This window comes from Cheilinus undulatus, linkage group 4 (assembly GCF_018320785.1).
Source record: "Cheilinus undulatus linkage group 4, ASM1832078v1, whole genome shotgun sequence".
Classification (NCBI taxonomy): domain Eukaryota; kingdom Metazoa; phylum Chordata; class Actinopteri; order Labriformes; family Labridae; genus Cheilinus; species Cheilinus undulatus.
Window position 1 is genome coordinate 28,684,877 of NC_054868.1, and position 15,368 is coordinate 28,700,244.

At 40.0% G+C, this 15,368-nt stretch overlaps 1 protein-coding gene across 1 annotated transcript in view; it reads left to right on the forward strand.

Annotated features, from left to right (window-relative positions):
• Window positions 1-14,246, forward strand: part of pcdh7a (protocadherin 7a) — a 66,890-nt gene extending 52,644 nt beyond the window's left edge. The window contains exons 5-6 of the mRNA XM_041785953.1: window positions 7,655-7,856; window positions 10,324-14,246. Coding sequence (XP_041641887.1) covers window positions 7,655-7,856; window positions 10,324-10,862 — 741 coding nt within the window. The 3' untranslated portion in view covers window positions 10,863-14,246. The remainder of the gene's footprint in view (window positions 1-7,654; window positions 7,857-10,323) is intronic.
• The last annotated feature ends 1,122 nt before the right edge of the window (window positions 14,247-15,368 follow it).

The following is a 15,368-nucleotide window of genomic DNA, read 5'->3' on the forward strand; positions in this document are numbered from 1 at the left end:
TCCAGGCTGTATTTCTACATTTAGAAAGTCATCTTTGTCCCATGTTTTGCCCTTCATTCAATAACATTTTGAGTTATTGACTTCTGTATTCTTAAAGATACACAAACACGCCGGTTTAACATCAGATCAGCCAATATCAGCTCTGCTGACAAACACTGACACTGGAAAAAATGTGGGGTCACATTACACATCCAGCAAACCTAACCACCTAAGTGAAGAGGAGATTTTTTTTTAACCATACAGAAGAAGTCACATGTTGGTCAATCTCTCTGTTCTCATGATCAAATATGAGAGAGGTGTTGGCATAATAACGGTCTCCCACTGTAACAAGTATTGAAAAACATCTGGATAAGCCATTAGCTAACCTGGTATTTTAAACCATTAGCTTAGCTTGGTACATTATTTTTGTCAAAACAGAATACTCAACAACTTGCTCTATTTGAACTTGGTAAACCACTGGCTTTCCTCTTGTATTCTGCTGGCAAATAACAGAGAAACATGGAAATTATTTGCATGCTTAGCATTATTATGCTAGCACATGTCTTTGTGCTCATGTTAGCACGCAGCCATTAGCATTGAACTCAATACTTTTCTCCTCCCAATAAAATTCTTATTTAAGATCACTGAGCACTTCCCTGGAGAGTTTATATGAAAAACAGTGTTTTATTCAGGAACACTCTTGTCATACATTTAACCATTTTATTGCTAAATGCATACAGTTTTACTTGGTGGAGAAGGCTCTACTCAAAAGATGCTCCCTGCGATAGTCAAGCAGCATGCGTCGACTTTCCAGAGAGCGCATGGCTAGAAACAACAATATAGATAGATAGCTACATTTATGACGATCCATATTGAATACAATTGAATTAGTTCAAAAGCAATTAATCAATAGAAGCGTGAATCTGAATGAGGGTGTAACAGCTTTATGTTATAAAGCAGTGGTTCTCAACCTTGTGGTAGGGACTCCCTTTGGGTCGCGAGACGCTGAGAGGGGGTTGACCCATTATTGCCACTATTAACCCCTTTTTTGCCACTTTTTACTCCCAGTTTTACCCATTGTAACCACATTTCACCATTTGATATGCCCAATTTTGGTAGTTTAACCAATTTCTGCCAATATCTGCCTATTTTTTTCTTTCTCAGTTAACCCTTTTATGCCAGTTTATAACAGTTTTTCATCCCATTTCACCAAATTTCCACCCATTTTGTCAATTTAAAGCCATTTCAGCCACATTTAACTCCCTTTTACCACTATTTATGCTTATTTATGCCACTTAAACCTATTTTTGACGTTTTTATCTAATTATTGCCACTTCCAACTCATTTCTGCTACTTTTAAAATTCAACTTCACCACCTTTTCCAACATTTTTTTTGCCATTATTAACCCATTAAAGCTTTTCCATTCTTTTTTTGACAAAGCGGATTTACATTTTTAAGAAGGCTTTTTAGTACACGCATGAATAAAGATATTTGATTCTTTGATAAGTGTGGTTATTATTCGGGTTAAATATGAAATATGGATACTACAGCTTAACCTTACAATGGATCATGGTATTGCTGACCTCCATTGGCCCCCAGTTTGGCTGGACGCCAGAAAGCTCTCCCATATATCCTCCTTTATGGATGGCCTTGTCTGCACATAACTATTCTGAATTTGGAACAGTGGGAGTCCCCGGTCTAAGGCACCTTTATTTTGGGGGTCTTCGGCTGAAAAGGTTGAGAACCACTGTTATAAAGGAGGAGGCTAGGGTGGAGGAGCTTAAGCTTTGCCAACAGTAGTAGCTTGGTGCATCAGAATTAATGCAAGCAGGGAAGGGCGTCATATTGAAATGGTACACTATGTGGAGAGAAAGAGCTGTGATTGGCTGTGGGAGCTCGGAGGCGTTAATATGGTTTAGCTGGCCATCAGCTGATCACAGCTGGGCATATGGCTTCTGTGTCCTGCATGAAATAACACTAGGCTTCATTTATTGTACCGCACAGAATAAAATCTCTTTCTGGAAATTTCTGGAAAAGTAAATTATTACAGCTTGAGTACATTTCTGTAACATACTTGTTTTTCAGTTATTGTGTTGGATGTAGAAGTCACATAATCTAACCTTTTATCATCCTGTATCATCCAATATGAATCATACAAAATATATAAAAAATAACATAAACATAATAAAATAACAGTGAGAAGACGTATTTTAAAGATTCATTCTAAGACACGTTTGAATATATTTTCTTGATTACTGTGTATTTTCTCTGTATTATTTTTTATTCTTACATATTTCATAAATTAAAAGGTAATATCCTTATTTCCATCTATAATTTAATATTCCAGTACTAGATGAATGGTTCAGATAGACATGTAGATATTGAACATAGATCCACTATCAATATCTACCCAAAATATATAATGAGAATTTTGTTAAACTGTGTTCGGACTAACTTTTCTGACAGGTGTTACACCCAGGTGTTAAACTGAAAAACAAAATTCCAGTGTAGCAGAGATGTGAAGGTTGGTCATTTAGATGTGATGAGTGTAATTCAAATACTTCTTAAATTATTGAGCCAAATCCAAAAAGTGTTAGGTTGTGCCCCGCTCTCCCAAAACGACCTTGACCTGAAATCTGTGCACAGATGGAGGAAAATCCCTCAAATTGTTCATGTCACAGAAATTAGCTGAATGGACAGACAGACAACCTGAAAATATGATGCCAACACACGTTATAGTGGCTTTTCTTTTTGTTTTTTTCTGTAAAGTCAGAAAAATGAAGTGGTGTTTTGTATTTGAAGTTTGGCAGTTGAAACCCTTCTCAAGCAAATTTGATTTCTGAATTTAATTAATGTGAAATTTGCTGTCATTGTAATTATGGGGCATGTGTCGATTGCAGCCACAGAATTGTCTTTATTTGGATTTAAAAGTAAAAAACAGACACTGCTTAAGAGAGAAAAAAATTAGGGGAGAAAAATCAAATATTCTTCTTCTACATGGTTAAAAATATGTTTGGGGATTCTGTAAATAGCTTTAAATCACAGCAAGTCTTGTAGAAAGACCTCCTGGCTATTTCAAAGAGTGAGGATGACTCAAATGTACTGGCGATACATGAGAGACACAAATTGGGGCTAACAATAATCCAAACAAGTCTTTTATTGCATTTTCTGTCTGTTTAAAATAGTTTATGTGAACAGGAGGCTGGAGTAAGAATATCTGTGAGGATATAATTCTCTTTCGGTCTTCTGATCAGAAATAATTATGATAATTATTATTATCATGAAACTGTTATTCTGGGATAATGAAAACACTGTGCTCAGATATGAAATATTGATATTCTATGCTCTCAAGAAAAAAGCCTGACAGCTTGATAAGTAAACAAACGGTGGAATTATTTGAGATGTAGACATAATTAATCCAGAACACAAATTTACAATGATAAAATTACTAATACCCTTTTTTTCCTCTTTGTAATAACACGATAATGATCCCTACTTGTTCTCTATACTTATCCACTTATACTCTCTCACCCACTTTCCCTCTCTGTACCATTCCCCCCGCTGTGAATTAGTGGAAAAGAGGTTGGACTGCTTCATCTTCTCTAAAAATACACGGCTCCCTCTGCAGAGAGTTAAGATGAAGACACTGAGTTTCCAAGAACTGCAGCTTTCCCATTAGACTCTAATATCTCTTCCTCCTCTTCCTCAGTCTTGCTTGTGCTCCCTGCTGTCTGATTTACTCTGTCTTCCTCCTCTTGTCTAGACGCCGTTCAGAAATGGCGGAAGAAACAAGTTCCTCGTTCATTTCCTCACTTAATTAATTTAGCAGTGTTCCTGTCTCATCTTGTCTTGCACGTTCAGTAGGTGAAGTGTTTAAATGTTTCCCTTTTCTACGGGAGAAAAAGAAGAATCGGCTCAGGGTTTGGCTTTCATGCCAGCCGTCCATCAGTTTCCCTGCAGATTATCCCGAGGCAACGTTCAGAGCTGAAGTTTTGCCGCCCTAATCTGCCTCTTCCCTCTGTTCCCTGACTTCCTCTCCATACGCTGCGTGTTTCAGAGCAGATCTAAATTGAAAGGGTTGTAATTTTTTTGCATGCAGATATGTATGCAAAGAGATAGGAGGGCTGTTGTATAGAAATGGGTTTCCTGTCGCAGAGTGATCCCTCCCGGCCAGACCGAGTCATTTAACTCTCTCTGATATTTTCTCAGCAGGGACTTTTATCGTTTTTCTGTCGCTCTACAAAGTGGAAACTGTTCCACTGACTGGACCGGGGTGATTTGTGTGTTGATATAGCAGCAGGTGCGATGCTCAGTTTAAATGAATGATGGGTGACGTAGAGGAATCAACTCCACTTCCACAGGAGGATGGGGAGATTTGTCACTGTGGGTGGATGGCTGGTTTATTCAAGGTCACAGTGACCTGTGCAGCTTCTCTTAAAATGTTAAAGTTGAATTATAAGCCGATACAATTACATTTTAAAAACTTTGTAATGTTCTTGATTGTTTTAATATAGTGGTTGGTTACCGTTGTTCTGATACTGATACCTACATTGTATCAGCATCTGGTACTCAAATCCAATCCCAAACCACTCAGCCTCTTGTAAAGTCAAGTTGTTTTTCTAATGCTACAATGATTTGAAAACAGCAGTGTGGTGCTAGAAAATGAAGCCTAGCATTAGTTTATGCAGGACACGGTAGTCATACGCCCAGCTGTGATCAGCTGATGACCAGCTGATTGCAATTAGCACCTCCCAGCTCCAACAGCCAATCACAGCTCTTTCTCTCCACACAGCAGTGAATTTAAACAAGGCACATTCTCACTAATCCCTGCTTGCTTTAATGCTGATGCACCATGTTGCTGGGGCTGCTGCCGGCAAAGTCTAAACTCCTCCACCCCAGCCTCCTCCTTTAAAGCATAAAGCTTGTTGCACTCTCCTATTCAGATTCATACTATAGACTTATTGCTTTTGAACCAATTTTGTTGTATTTAGTATGCATTGTCATGTCTATCCATATTTGTGTTTCTAGCCATGTGCTCTCTGGAAAGTCAAAGCATGCTGCCTGACTATCGCAGGGGGCATCTTTTGAGCAGAGTGATCTCCACCAAGTAAAACTGTTTATCCATTTTACAATGAAATGGTTAAATGTGTGATGAGAGTGTTCCTGACTGAACTTAAGTCATCCTCCAGTTTCATGTATGTTTTCAATGCGGTAATGTTATACCAGGCATTGTTCAGGGTTGATATTAATATCAGAATTGATATTGCAGGGGTTTTTTTTCAAAGAATGATGCCCTTCCTGAATGGTGGTGATGGGAGATGTACCCTATTTATAATTTTCTTATACATATCTCATCTTGCTTCATTCCATAACTTTATTTTCTGGTGTTTTCTGTTCTTGTGATGTTATTCATAAGCAGTAAATTTCATAAAGACACTTAAATAACTTACATTTGGAAAGTATCACAACAGGTTGTTAGCATGTAGTAAGGCTTATTTTTGATGATGTATAGTATACCAGTTTCAGATTATCAGCAATCGTCCCTGTAAAGGATAACATTCACAAGAGGAAGTTGTAGAAAATTACCATACCATAAGGAATTACCCCTTAATTGCAAGATTTACAGGGAGGTGCATGAGTGGAATTATCTCTGTTTTTTACATGCCCATGTGTTAGGGCAAATATACCAGGGCAGGCCAGCCCAACTATCATTATTGTGTAGGAAACACTCTGTAAATCAGTTTTTCTTGGTTGGTCTTGTCTTGGGACCCACAGTCAACTCTTTAATAAGAAATCTGGATACAAATGTTCAACATTTTTAGAATCAGCCACACTGTTTAAGGAAAGATGCTATTTGGACCTTGGGTGGTATGAAACATGACAGAACAAAGAGACTCATGGATATTTCTTAGACGAATTCCTTAAGAGGAAGAATTCCTAAATGGTAAAGGGACTTGAGCTTGTATGGCGTATTTCATTTACTTTATTGCGGGAAAACCAACTCTTACCAACTGAGCCACAGTCCTAACATTTCCAAGGAAAACTGAAAATGTTGGAAATTTGGACAAGATTGAGGAAAGTTTCTGGAAAATGTCCCTATAATTTCTGGTCAAATCCCTGAAAAACTGGATCTCCTTTTGAAATTTCCTTAGATAAACAGTGGGCATTTTCCAAGAAAAGATTACAAAAAGTGTTTGGGAAAATGCCCACTGAAAACTTCCTGAAAATGTGGAAAGTTTCTTATTCTGTTTGGGAATACTACATTGAGTTCCCTTAAAGTTCACAGAGAAAATTCCTTAAAGATTTCAGGTTAATTCACGATTACAATTCCTGAAAAGATTGTGGAGAAAATCAGTTAAAAAAAAAAAGGTTTTGAACAATTATCGACGTAAAAAAAAATAACAACCAGAAAAAAACTTGTCTAACTTGTCTTTTTTAGGCTCTTACACACAATTATTTTCCCTGGAAACATTCACAGTCCTCTGAAAAAAAACTCTATGACCCACTTTTAGGTTCTACCCATTAAGAACCAATGCTCTGCAGCATGTTGCGAAAAAGCATACATTTTAAATGATGATTGTGCAACTAAGTGAGAATTTCAGTGTAAAGTTTAGACCATTGCCTTGTCAGAGCCCTAGCACTGAGGGTGGGAGGACCCTATCAGAATACAAAAACATGGGTTTTATTCTCTCTGTATACCAGTTTTGGAGGCTTAAACATGTCTGAAAACCCACCATTGGTACAGGTATCAGGAAAAAAGTACTGTTTGGTGATTTTATGCAGGTCTTTTGCAAAATGTGTCAGTAGTGCCCTGTTGAAATTTGAAAAAAAGGAGTAGAGGTTACTCACAGCCTCATGTATAAAATTTGGTGGGCTTATGTGACTCGATGAGATCTACAAAAAAAGCCTTTTGGTCCCATAACCAACCTCCAACAGAAAATCCAACATTTTTAATAAATTAGCAGACATTTCTTGTTTTTCAGGCTAGAAGTCCCTCTAGGGGACCTCCGCATTGGGTTTATGCAGTTCAGCTTTGATTTTGTGAAAAAAAGACATTTACGACAAAAATCCTCAGGTTTGTGTATGATGCCCAAAGAGCTTGGCTTTGACAGGCAAAACAGGACGCAGTCATCATAGATAGTACTGCAGCAGTGCACTCTGTGGGTGTGAAATCCCAACCTGCACAGAGAAGCCTATTCAGTGCTGCTTGCAGCCCTAGCTGTTTTTTTTTTTCTCTCAGATTAGTTAACAATAACACAAATATTGAAATGTGACCAGATTTATCATCCAACTTCCTTTACTTATCTTTCAATCAACTAAATGTCTCAGAGAGTGGACTTAGTATCACCCAGCTGCCCCCACTGGGACCCGCTCCAGATGAAAAATAAGGGTCTCCAGGCAGGCTAGAGGTTTGTAAACATCACCCATGTCCAGCTGCATTAATCTAAACTGGAATTAAAACCAACCAAAAAACTTTGAAACACCGCCGTGATTGGTTGACGACTATTACTCTGCATTGTAGCAGCTAAGCTCCTAATCAAGGAGAAAACGATCAGATAATCTCAATATGTCTTTGCACATCCCGTGCCCAACTGCCTAATCCCTCCGATTTAAAATCTCAGATTAGGAATCCTGGATGATTAATCCCATATTGTGTGTGTGTGTTCCCTGCAGGGGACCCTTCGCCGGGTGACCTTCTCGGTAGTCAGCCAGCCCCAGGACGGCGGCTGCTATGACAGTGGCCTGGAGGATTCAGAGACGCCGAGCAGCAAGAGCTCATCAGGGCCGCGGTTGGGAGCCCTGCCACTGCCCGAGGAGGGCTACGAGCGGACCACACCCGAGGGCAGCGTGGGGGAGGAGGAGCATGTGGAGAACGGTTAGAGCAAGCACACAAACACAAAGAAATCCCTCTCTGAACTGCTTTCAACTCAGAAGCTTCTTGCATTCATCTTGACCTCATAAATCTGTATGCTCTGTTCTTAATTGTAAGATATTTCTAAATTATACATGCACTCAAAGTCACTCAAACTCACACCAGAGATAAAGATTTTGGAATCTTGACTTGCTGTCAAGGACCCTGAGTCTTTTCTCTAGCCACTCAAAGCAAACATTTTATTGAACACCGCGTTTGTCCTGAATGGTGTGTACATGAGTTTGTGTAGTATGCCATTCCAGAGGCATCTCTGTGGCCTCGTTGTGTGTCAGCTGCCCAAATCTTTCCTTTCACCGACAAAATTGTGTTTTTACCCTTTTCTACTACATATTTGTCAAGGATTTAGTGAAGCAAAAAAGGTTTTCATTTATTCTCCTTTTACCCTTCCTTTCTTTTCTGAATGTGGACACGGCAGAGCTGGCAAACAACAGAAGCAAGGTCACTACGACCTTGGTGACTGATTGTACTTCTGGGGGGGTTAAATGACTCCCTTTCAGCAGCGTATGAAATGTGGAGGATTTTGTGTTGTTGAGTAAGTTTCCATCACGGTCAGATGGAGGGAGGATTTGAACAGAGGATTCTTTGTGTTGGTTTAATTATGCTGTTTAATTATGTGCTTGTTTGGTTCATAGTCTGCCGCTTTACACAGGCAACAAAAAGTAGAATTAGTTTGGAATTTAACAGGAATATTAAATTTCTTGTTTGATTTCAAGTAAAGTAGAATTATAATACAACAACTCAGGAAATGAGTGTATTTTTCTGTTGCTCATTAAATTAATTTATTACCCTTAACTATCTGGAACATGGCACGTATTCTGTAATTTGCAGGATCATCACACTTTCCTCATTTATCATCATTATTAGTCTTGTCTCCATTCATTATGGTGTCACTATTGATTCATAAATGACTGGTTTACATAGATAATACCCATGCTCCATGACCCTGGTCCATGTTGGACATCATTAAGGTCCCAGGTGGCCTCACTAACCTTTTGACCCCTCACTCAAAGGGCATTTTCTTTGCATGTAAAGAAATCCAAATTTTTCAATCAAATTTCTTCAAACTATCCTTCCTTGTTGTGCATTTTGACCTCACCTTGCACCTTTGATAAAATGCTGAGTAAATGTGGCATTTTTTAAAATAGATTCTGTACAGTCAGCATTTTTTTTCTTTGTGCTTTAACAGCCTTTTCTGTCCCTCTCATTTTATATGACCTTTGTCGCCCGTTTTAAAGTCATTTTCTTTTTTCTGTCAGCAAGTGTCCACCTCGCTTAGTTCTAAGGGGATATATCATTCAGTTGTTAGGTTTGTGAGTGCATCTCAAAAATTAGTTTGTTTTTCACCATGTTTATACTCAAGAAGTTAAAATTCTATATATTCTAGATTCATCTCTTGCATGGTGAAATATTTAAAAACTTTTTTTTGTACTATCTTGATGATTACAGCTTCCAGCTCACAAAAAACAAAAATTCACTATCTCAAAATTTAAGAATACAGTGGAAAAGTCAATTATTTCTCTCACTCTGATTCAGTACTCACATCCATAATGATAGGGAAGGCCGCTGGTTCCCAGTGGACAATCACTGACACCCTCCACAAGGAGGGTAAGCCACAGAAGGTCATTGCAGAAAGGGGAGGCTTTTCTCAGAGGCTGTATCAAAGAATATTCATGGGAAGTTGACTGGAAGGGAAAAGCATGGTAAGAAAAGGTGCACAAACAACAGGGATGAGCTCAAACTTCAGATGATTGTCAAACAAAACCGATTCAAGATACAAGCTGCTACATACAGTTGGTCCAGGAAATAGTCCAGGAGTGCCGTGTTCCTGTGGAGCCACTCCTGAACCATTGACACTGTCCTAAGCGTCTCATCTGGGATAAGGAGAACAATAATTGGACCACTACTTGTTTGTCCAAGGTCCTGTTTTCAGATGAAACTATGGACGCAAAACTATGGACAACATTTGATGCCTCCCTGATGTTCTTGTGTTTCAAATACATGGGCCAGACGTGGCACAGTGAAGCCAAAAACTACCAGAAACTGGTTATCTGACCGTGGTGTTACTGTGTTTGATTAGCGAGTCAACTGGCCTGCCCTGAACTCCATAGAGAAGCTCTGGGGAAATGCCAAGAGGAAGATGAGAGACACCAGACTCAACAATAAAGACAACTGTGTCAAGAATAAAACAAAAATGTCTTGAAATTGTTTGCTTTGAATGAGATGTACCTAAAATATATGGAAGTTTAACTCTGTGAATGCAATCAGAAAAAAAGAACTTTTCATGATATTTATTTTTGGAGAGGCACCTGTATTTGCTCCGTTTCTGTTAAGCACCCAAAACAAGAATAAAATAAAAATAAATAGAATTAAAATAAATAAATACAATTTCTTTATTTCTCTCTGTCTCCAGATGCCAGACAGCTGCCTGACGTAGCTCTGACAGGAAAGTGCACTAGGGAGTGTGATGAGTTCGGCCATTCCGACACCTGTTGGATGCCCGTTCGTCGTTCCCCTCGTCAGCGCCAGCGCCACGGCAGTGACCCTCCTCGACTTTCCACCTTCGCCCCTGGAGACGACAACAACAATCTCCGTGGTAACGACCATGAGAGCGACAGCGAAAGTGCTGGCAGTGCAGGGAGCTCTGAACCCGGGGTTGTCGTCAGCGGAGAAGCCCAGAGGCTACCTTTAGCAAATGGCGATCCTCTCGGCACCCTGGGGAGGGGAGACCGCAACAGAAACATGGGCGATCATAACCGTAACCTTTTGAACCGCAAGATGACTTCGGCATCTTATGACACATTCAGCAGCGCAGGCTTCGGGAGGCGCCAGCCGGAGGAAGAGGGAGGAGAGGGCCAGAATCCACCAGAGGTCATACCACTGACGCGGACAGGAGGGGATTACAAGACCACGTCCTGCCTCACGTTGTCACGCCGCGAGGTGTACCTGTGACAGCCACGCAACAGAGCAATCATTACTACAGCAGCCTTCTTCTCTGATAAAGAGGGAGGGTTAAAACCTTACTGGCAGGTCATCAGATTGGATGGCCTTTTAAACCTGTGAAGATGAGAAAATGTCAGAAAAGATAAGCTATATATCAAATTTGAACTTTGGGATCCTGACTAATATTTATAGGCACTTAAACTTAATCGAGTGATGAATCAACTCCTCTTAGACTTTATTGAAAACAATCTTTTTTTTAACTACTGGTGAAAGTTGCCTGCAGGCAAAGATGCTATTATGTCCATGTGGAGGAGGACAAATTCCTCTGCTCTTCTTTTTTACCTGATCTGATGCATGCCTGACCTTCTGCCACAGAGGGGTCCGTGAAAGAAGAGGAGAGAGTAAATCCTGACGCTACAAATGGCTTGGTTCTTACAAAAAAACTAATATGGAGGCTACAGCAGGCTAGATATGGACTCAACTGGTGAACCATCTGCTTGAAAACCACTGAGGTCTTATCCATCAGAACAGATAAGAAGATGTAAAAGGTCTTTGATTATGTTATTTGGATGTGATTCAAACCAGTCAAACTTTCTATTGCCTAATCAGCTCTATCTTAACACAAGATGAGGATATTAACCAATCAAACTGCTGCGAATCTTACACAAGGAATCAAAGCAACAACACAAGTGTGATCACTGTACAGTCAGAAAAAAGAGCTGATCTCCAAAATCAGGTATTGTTCATAAAAAACAAACAATGTGACATTAGAGATGTTTTTTTTACAGAAATCAAATGTAACCATTCAGAAAACAAGGCTCTCATAGCGTCAGTAGTGCCACAGTGTGAAAAATGTGTTTATTGTTTCGCCTTCACACCCAGTCTGTATGTATATAACGTATGTGTGTATTTGATAAAACGGCAGCGTTATCTCTGCTGCTGTCCAGCATTTCAGAGCAGACTGAGGTGTGGAGCTCACTGCTCACCTACAGAACATAGTTCATCTACATCCTCTTACACTTACACAAGCATGCACACACCTACACAAGCATGCAGACTACAACTCATACAGCATTTACAGAATGTGAACATGCATAGGGCCACAATTTATGACATGATTATGTGGCAGTGTAACATAAATTAGATATGACTTGCATTAACACTCACACACACACACAGCATCATAAGTAGAAGGACAAATCCATATGAAGATATGTGAAATCCATATACACTATGTGTGTATGTGCTCTTATCATAATTTTTACATATTGCCTCTCATTGATCTAGCTGTAGCATTTTGCCTGCTCCTCCTCAGCCAGTATTTAAACATGAAATGTATTTAAATATCGACTCATCTCTCTGACTGATGTGTGGGGTGACATTAAAGGGAATTTTAAACATGACATCAACTGTATGTAATGATAAGACAATGTGGGAATATGAGATATTCCGCATACTGTAAGTAGGACTGATAGAAAAACCAAATTTATGTAAGAAAAAAAGGAAAAAAGGAAAAAAAAGGCCTGCATGAACGACAGATAATGCTAACTTTTTTTCTCTCTTTTTAAAACCACACGCCTTTTTGGATACCACGCCTATTTGGATACATCTGTGCTATATGTGTGCGCTAAAGGGGAAGTGAAGATAATGATGGCGACAAGGGAGTTAGTATCAGTGGATTAAACTCTTCCTTCTTTTATCACGGAGCGAGTTCTGGGGTTAACCTTGGGCCTCAAAATCTCACTTTCCCAGGCCAGGGTTGGCACAAAGTGTGCCGAAGGCTTATTACAAATAAGAACACAATGTAGTGCGAACGCAGAGTTCTGCTGCTGCACCCTTTTTTCACCGCACAGTGCCGACCTGAACGTACCCCGACCACTGTGCTGAATGGCACAGATAACAGGCTCCTTCACGTTCGTCCTTCCCAACAGCGACTCCGCATCCACTCTGCTGCACTGGGCTGAAGGGTGGGTGTGGATCGAGGCCAGCACATCTTAATTCCCATCATCAGTGTGTGGTTCAGTGGTGTGATAGGGATAATAGGGTTAGGTCGTCCCTGTGGTCTTAATGAGTTTCCTTTCTCCTCTCTTGATCTGCACTGATCTCATTAATGTCTGGATTGGTGAATGTAACACTGCTGGAAAATGCCAAGAAGTGTGGCTCCTCATTTTTCTGCTTGTTTGGGATCAGATAAGGGAAAGAGGAGGCATGCTTGTTTTAAATGTGCTACAATTTAGTTTATTGATCATTCAACTAAAGATTGCGAAGGGTCAATCAGAAAAAAGAGAGCAACAGTTATGTAAGATGCACAATGTTTATCTCCAAGCAAGAAGTAGCATCCAATCTTGCAACACTAACTTGGCAGAAAAATGTGTATGCCAAGGCCGAGAAATGTGTGAGCTGATGTCTTTGTATACCTGTATATAACTTCAACTTGGCCGCTCCGTCACTGACCCCCTTTATCTCGTTTTAGGCCACTGATGTACTTACTCCCTAAGCTGTCATTACCCTCAAATCCCCAGCATGGCTGTTTACTGAGCTCTGTTATTGAGAGACTGTGCTTAGGATGAAACAAAACTCAAGGCCTCAACATGTGGAGTTAATCTGTCCGTGGAGTGTTCACATTGAAAAAGGGATTGGTGAAAACAATCACAAACATCCTGCAGGGTACGTTCGCGCAGGCAGAAGGACGCACGCTCTTTCTCTGGGAGAAAGTGTCTCAGTCCATGAAAGGCCTTGAAGTCTAGTTTGGGAAGAGACTCTTAACACAGCCTTGCCTCCTCAACATGACGGATATTTTCTTCAAACTGCTGTTTTAAGGCAGTAACATTGTGGCACCTTTTCAAACCCTCCCATCTGGATTTAAGGGAACTTGTAAATGAACCTGTGTGGGTGTGTATCTTTTTATACTGCACGTTTAAACATGAATATGTTTCAGCCTACTGCAAAACACAAAGGGGAGACAGAGAAGGGAGCGCTATGTCTGACATGTATCATCCACTAAAATCAAGACTTAAAAAAAAAAAAAACAGACACTCCAGCGCACATCATGAACCTGTCATCCCCCTCGTGCTGTTACTCTTATAGCCATGTACAGATGAAACTACACTGTAGAAACAGACAAGTGGAAACCATAACAGACTATGGCATGCTTAAGGTCTTCAAATCTGCACTTGAGAAGAAAATGAGAAAAAACTGTTATTTTTTATTTTCCTTCTTCTTTGTTTTCTTTTCTTATGAGGCTGGCTGTGTTTTTGGCTGCCTCCTGTAATTACTTATGAACTAATTGTGTTTGCTATGACGAGGAAGAAGAGGAGCTGTGGACGAAAGGTTTGGTATGAAGATGAATCATGTAAAAGTTTGACTTTGACATTAAAAACTTTAAACACTGTTGTTTGTTTGTCAACTTTTTGAAGATTTTTTCATGATTACAAAAAGTGAAAATTTTAGGGATTAGCATTTCAAGGAAGATGGCTTTCCAAAGGTCACTGACAGTTATTTTGTCAGAAAATTTAAATTTGTCTCAGAAGGACCCGGATGTACAGAACTGTGAAGAACTTTTAGGCATGTTTAGGGCAAAATTGGGGCTGCTTTAAGGCCTGTAATGGCGTGGAAGCCCACTCAAGGGCCACCTGAGGAGGACTGACAAAACCCAGGCCATGGTCTGGATGTCCTTGCATCTTACGAAGGGCATCAAAGAATAATCTGTTGAAAAACGAACTAAGTCCACACCTTTTGGGCACAGCAAGGGGTGAATGTGGTGAGTAAGCATGGCGCTTCTCAACTGGCCCAGCCTCAGGACCCACCATCAAACCCTAAATGAGAAATTGGAACCCATATTTCTAGTATTTTTCAACCAATCTGATTTTTTAAGTTAAAAAATAGCACAGTTAAGACCCAAGACTGCAGGCATCAGATGATTCAAAAAGTAGGACAAACCAATCATTCTTTGAAGAGGTTTTCTGTCTCTTAGGCACAATTTTTCCAGGCATTTTTATGACCTATCAAAAAGGCTCCAAGCCCACTTATTGGTCCTGACCCACCAGCTGAGAACCACTGGCATAGGGTACTTTCCGGGCAGGTAGTAGGGTTGCCAAGAGCCCATGGTTGTACTGTAGATGTCCCCAGAGCGACCATCCGTCCAGCCCAGGATTGTGGCACATCTGGCCCATGATTAATCCTTAGCGTCATACATGCCTAAAACTTATGCATGTGAATGTTCTTGTGAGTTTCAAATCTTGATTCAAATAGAAATTAATTTAAGTTAATTCAACTTGACAATGCATAATTAAATTGGTTGCTGAAATCATCATTTACTTGACATCGTTAAAGGTGACAAATCAACCCTCTCTTCCACCATTTATAAAAATTCAGACACCAGAGGAGGTGGTTCACCCTGGATAAACCAGCTCTAAAAAGACTTTCACAGAAATCAAGCATATAGTGTTAGTTTAGGCAGGCTATGGAGTCCAGCGCTGCCATAATAGAGATCAGTTGGTCTCACGCAAGCCCTCA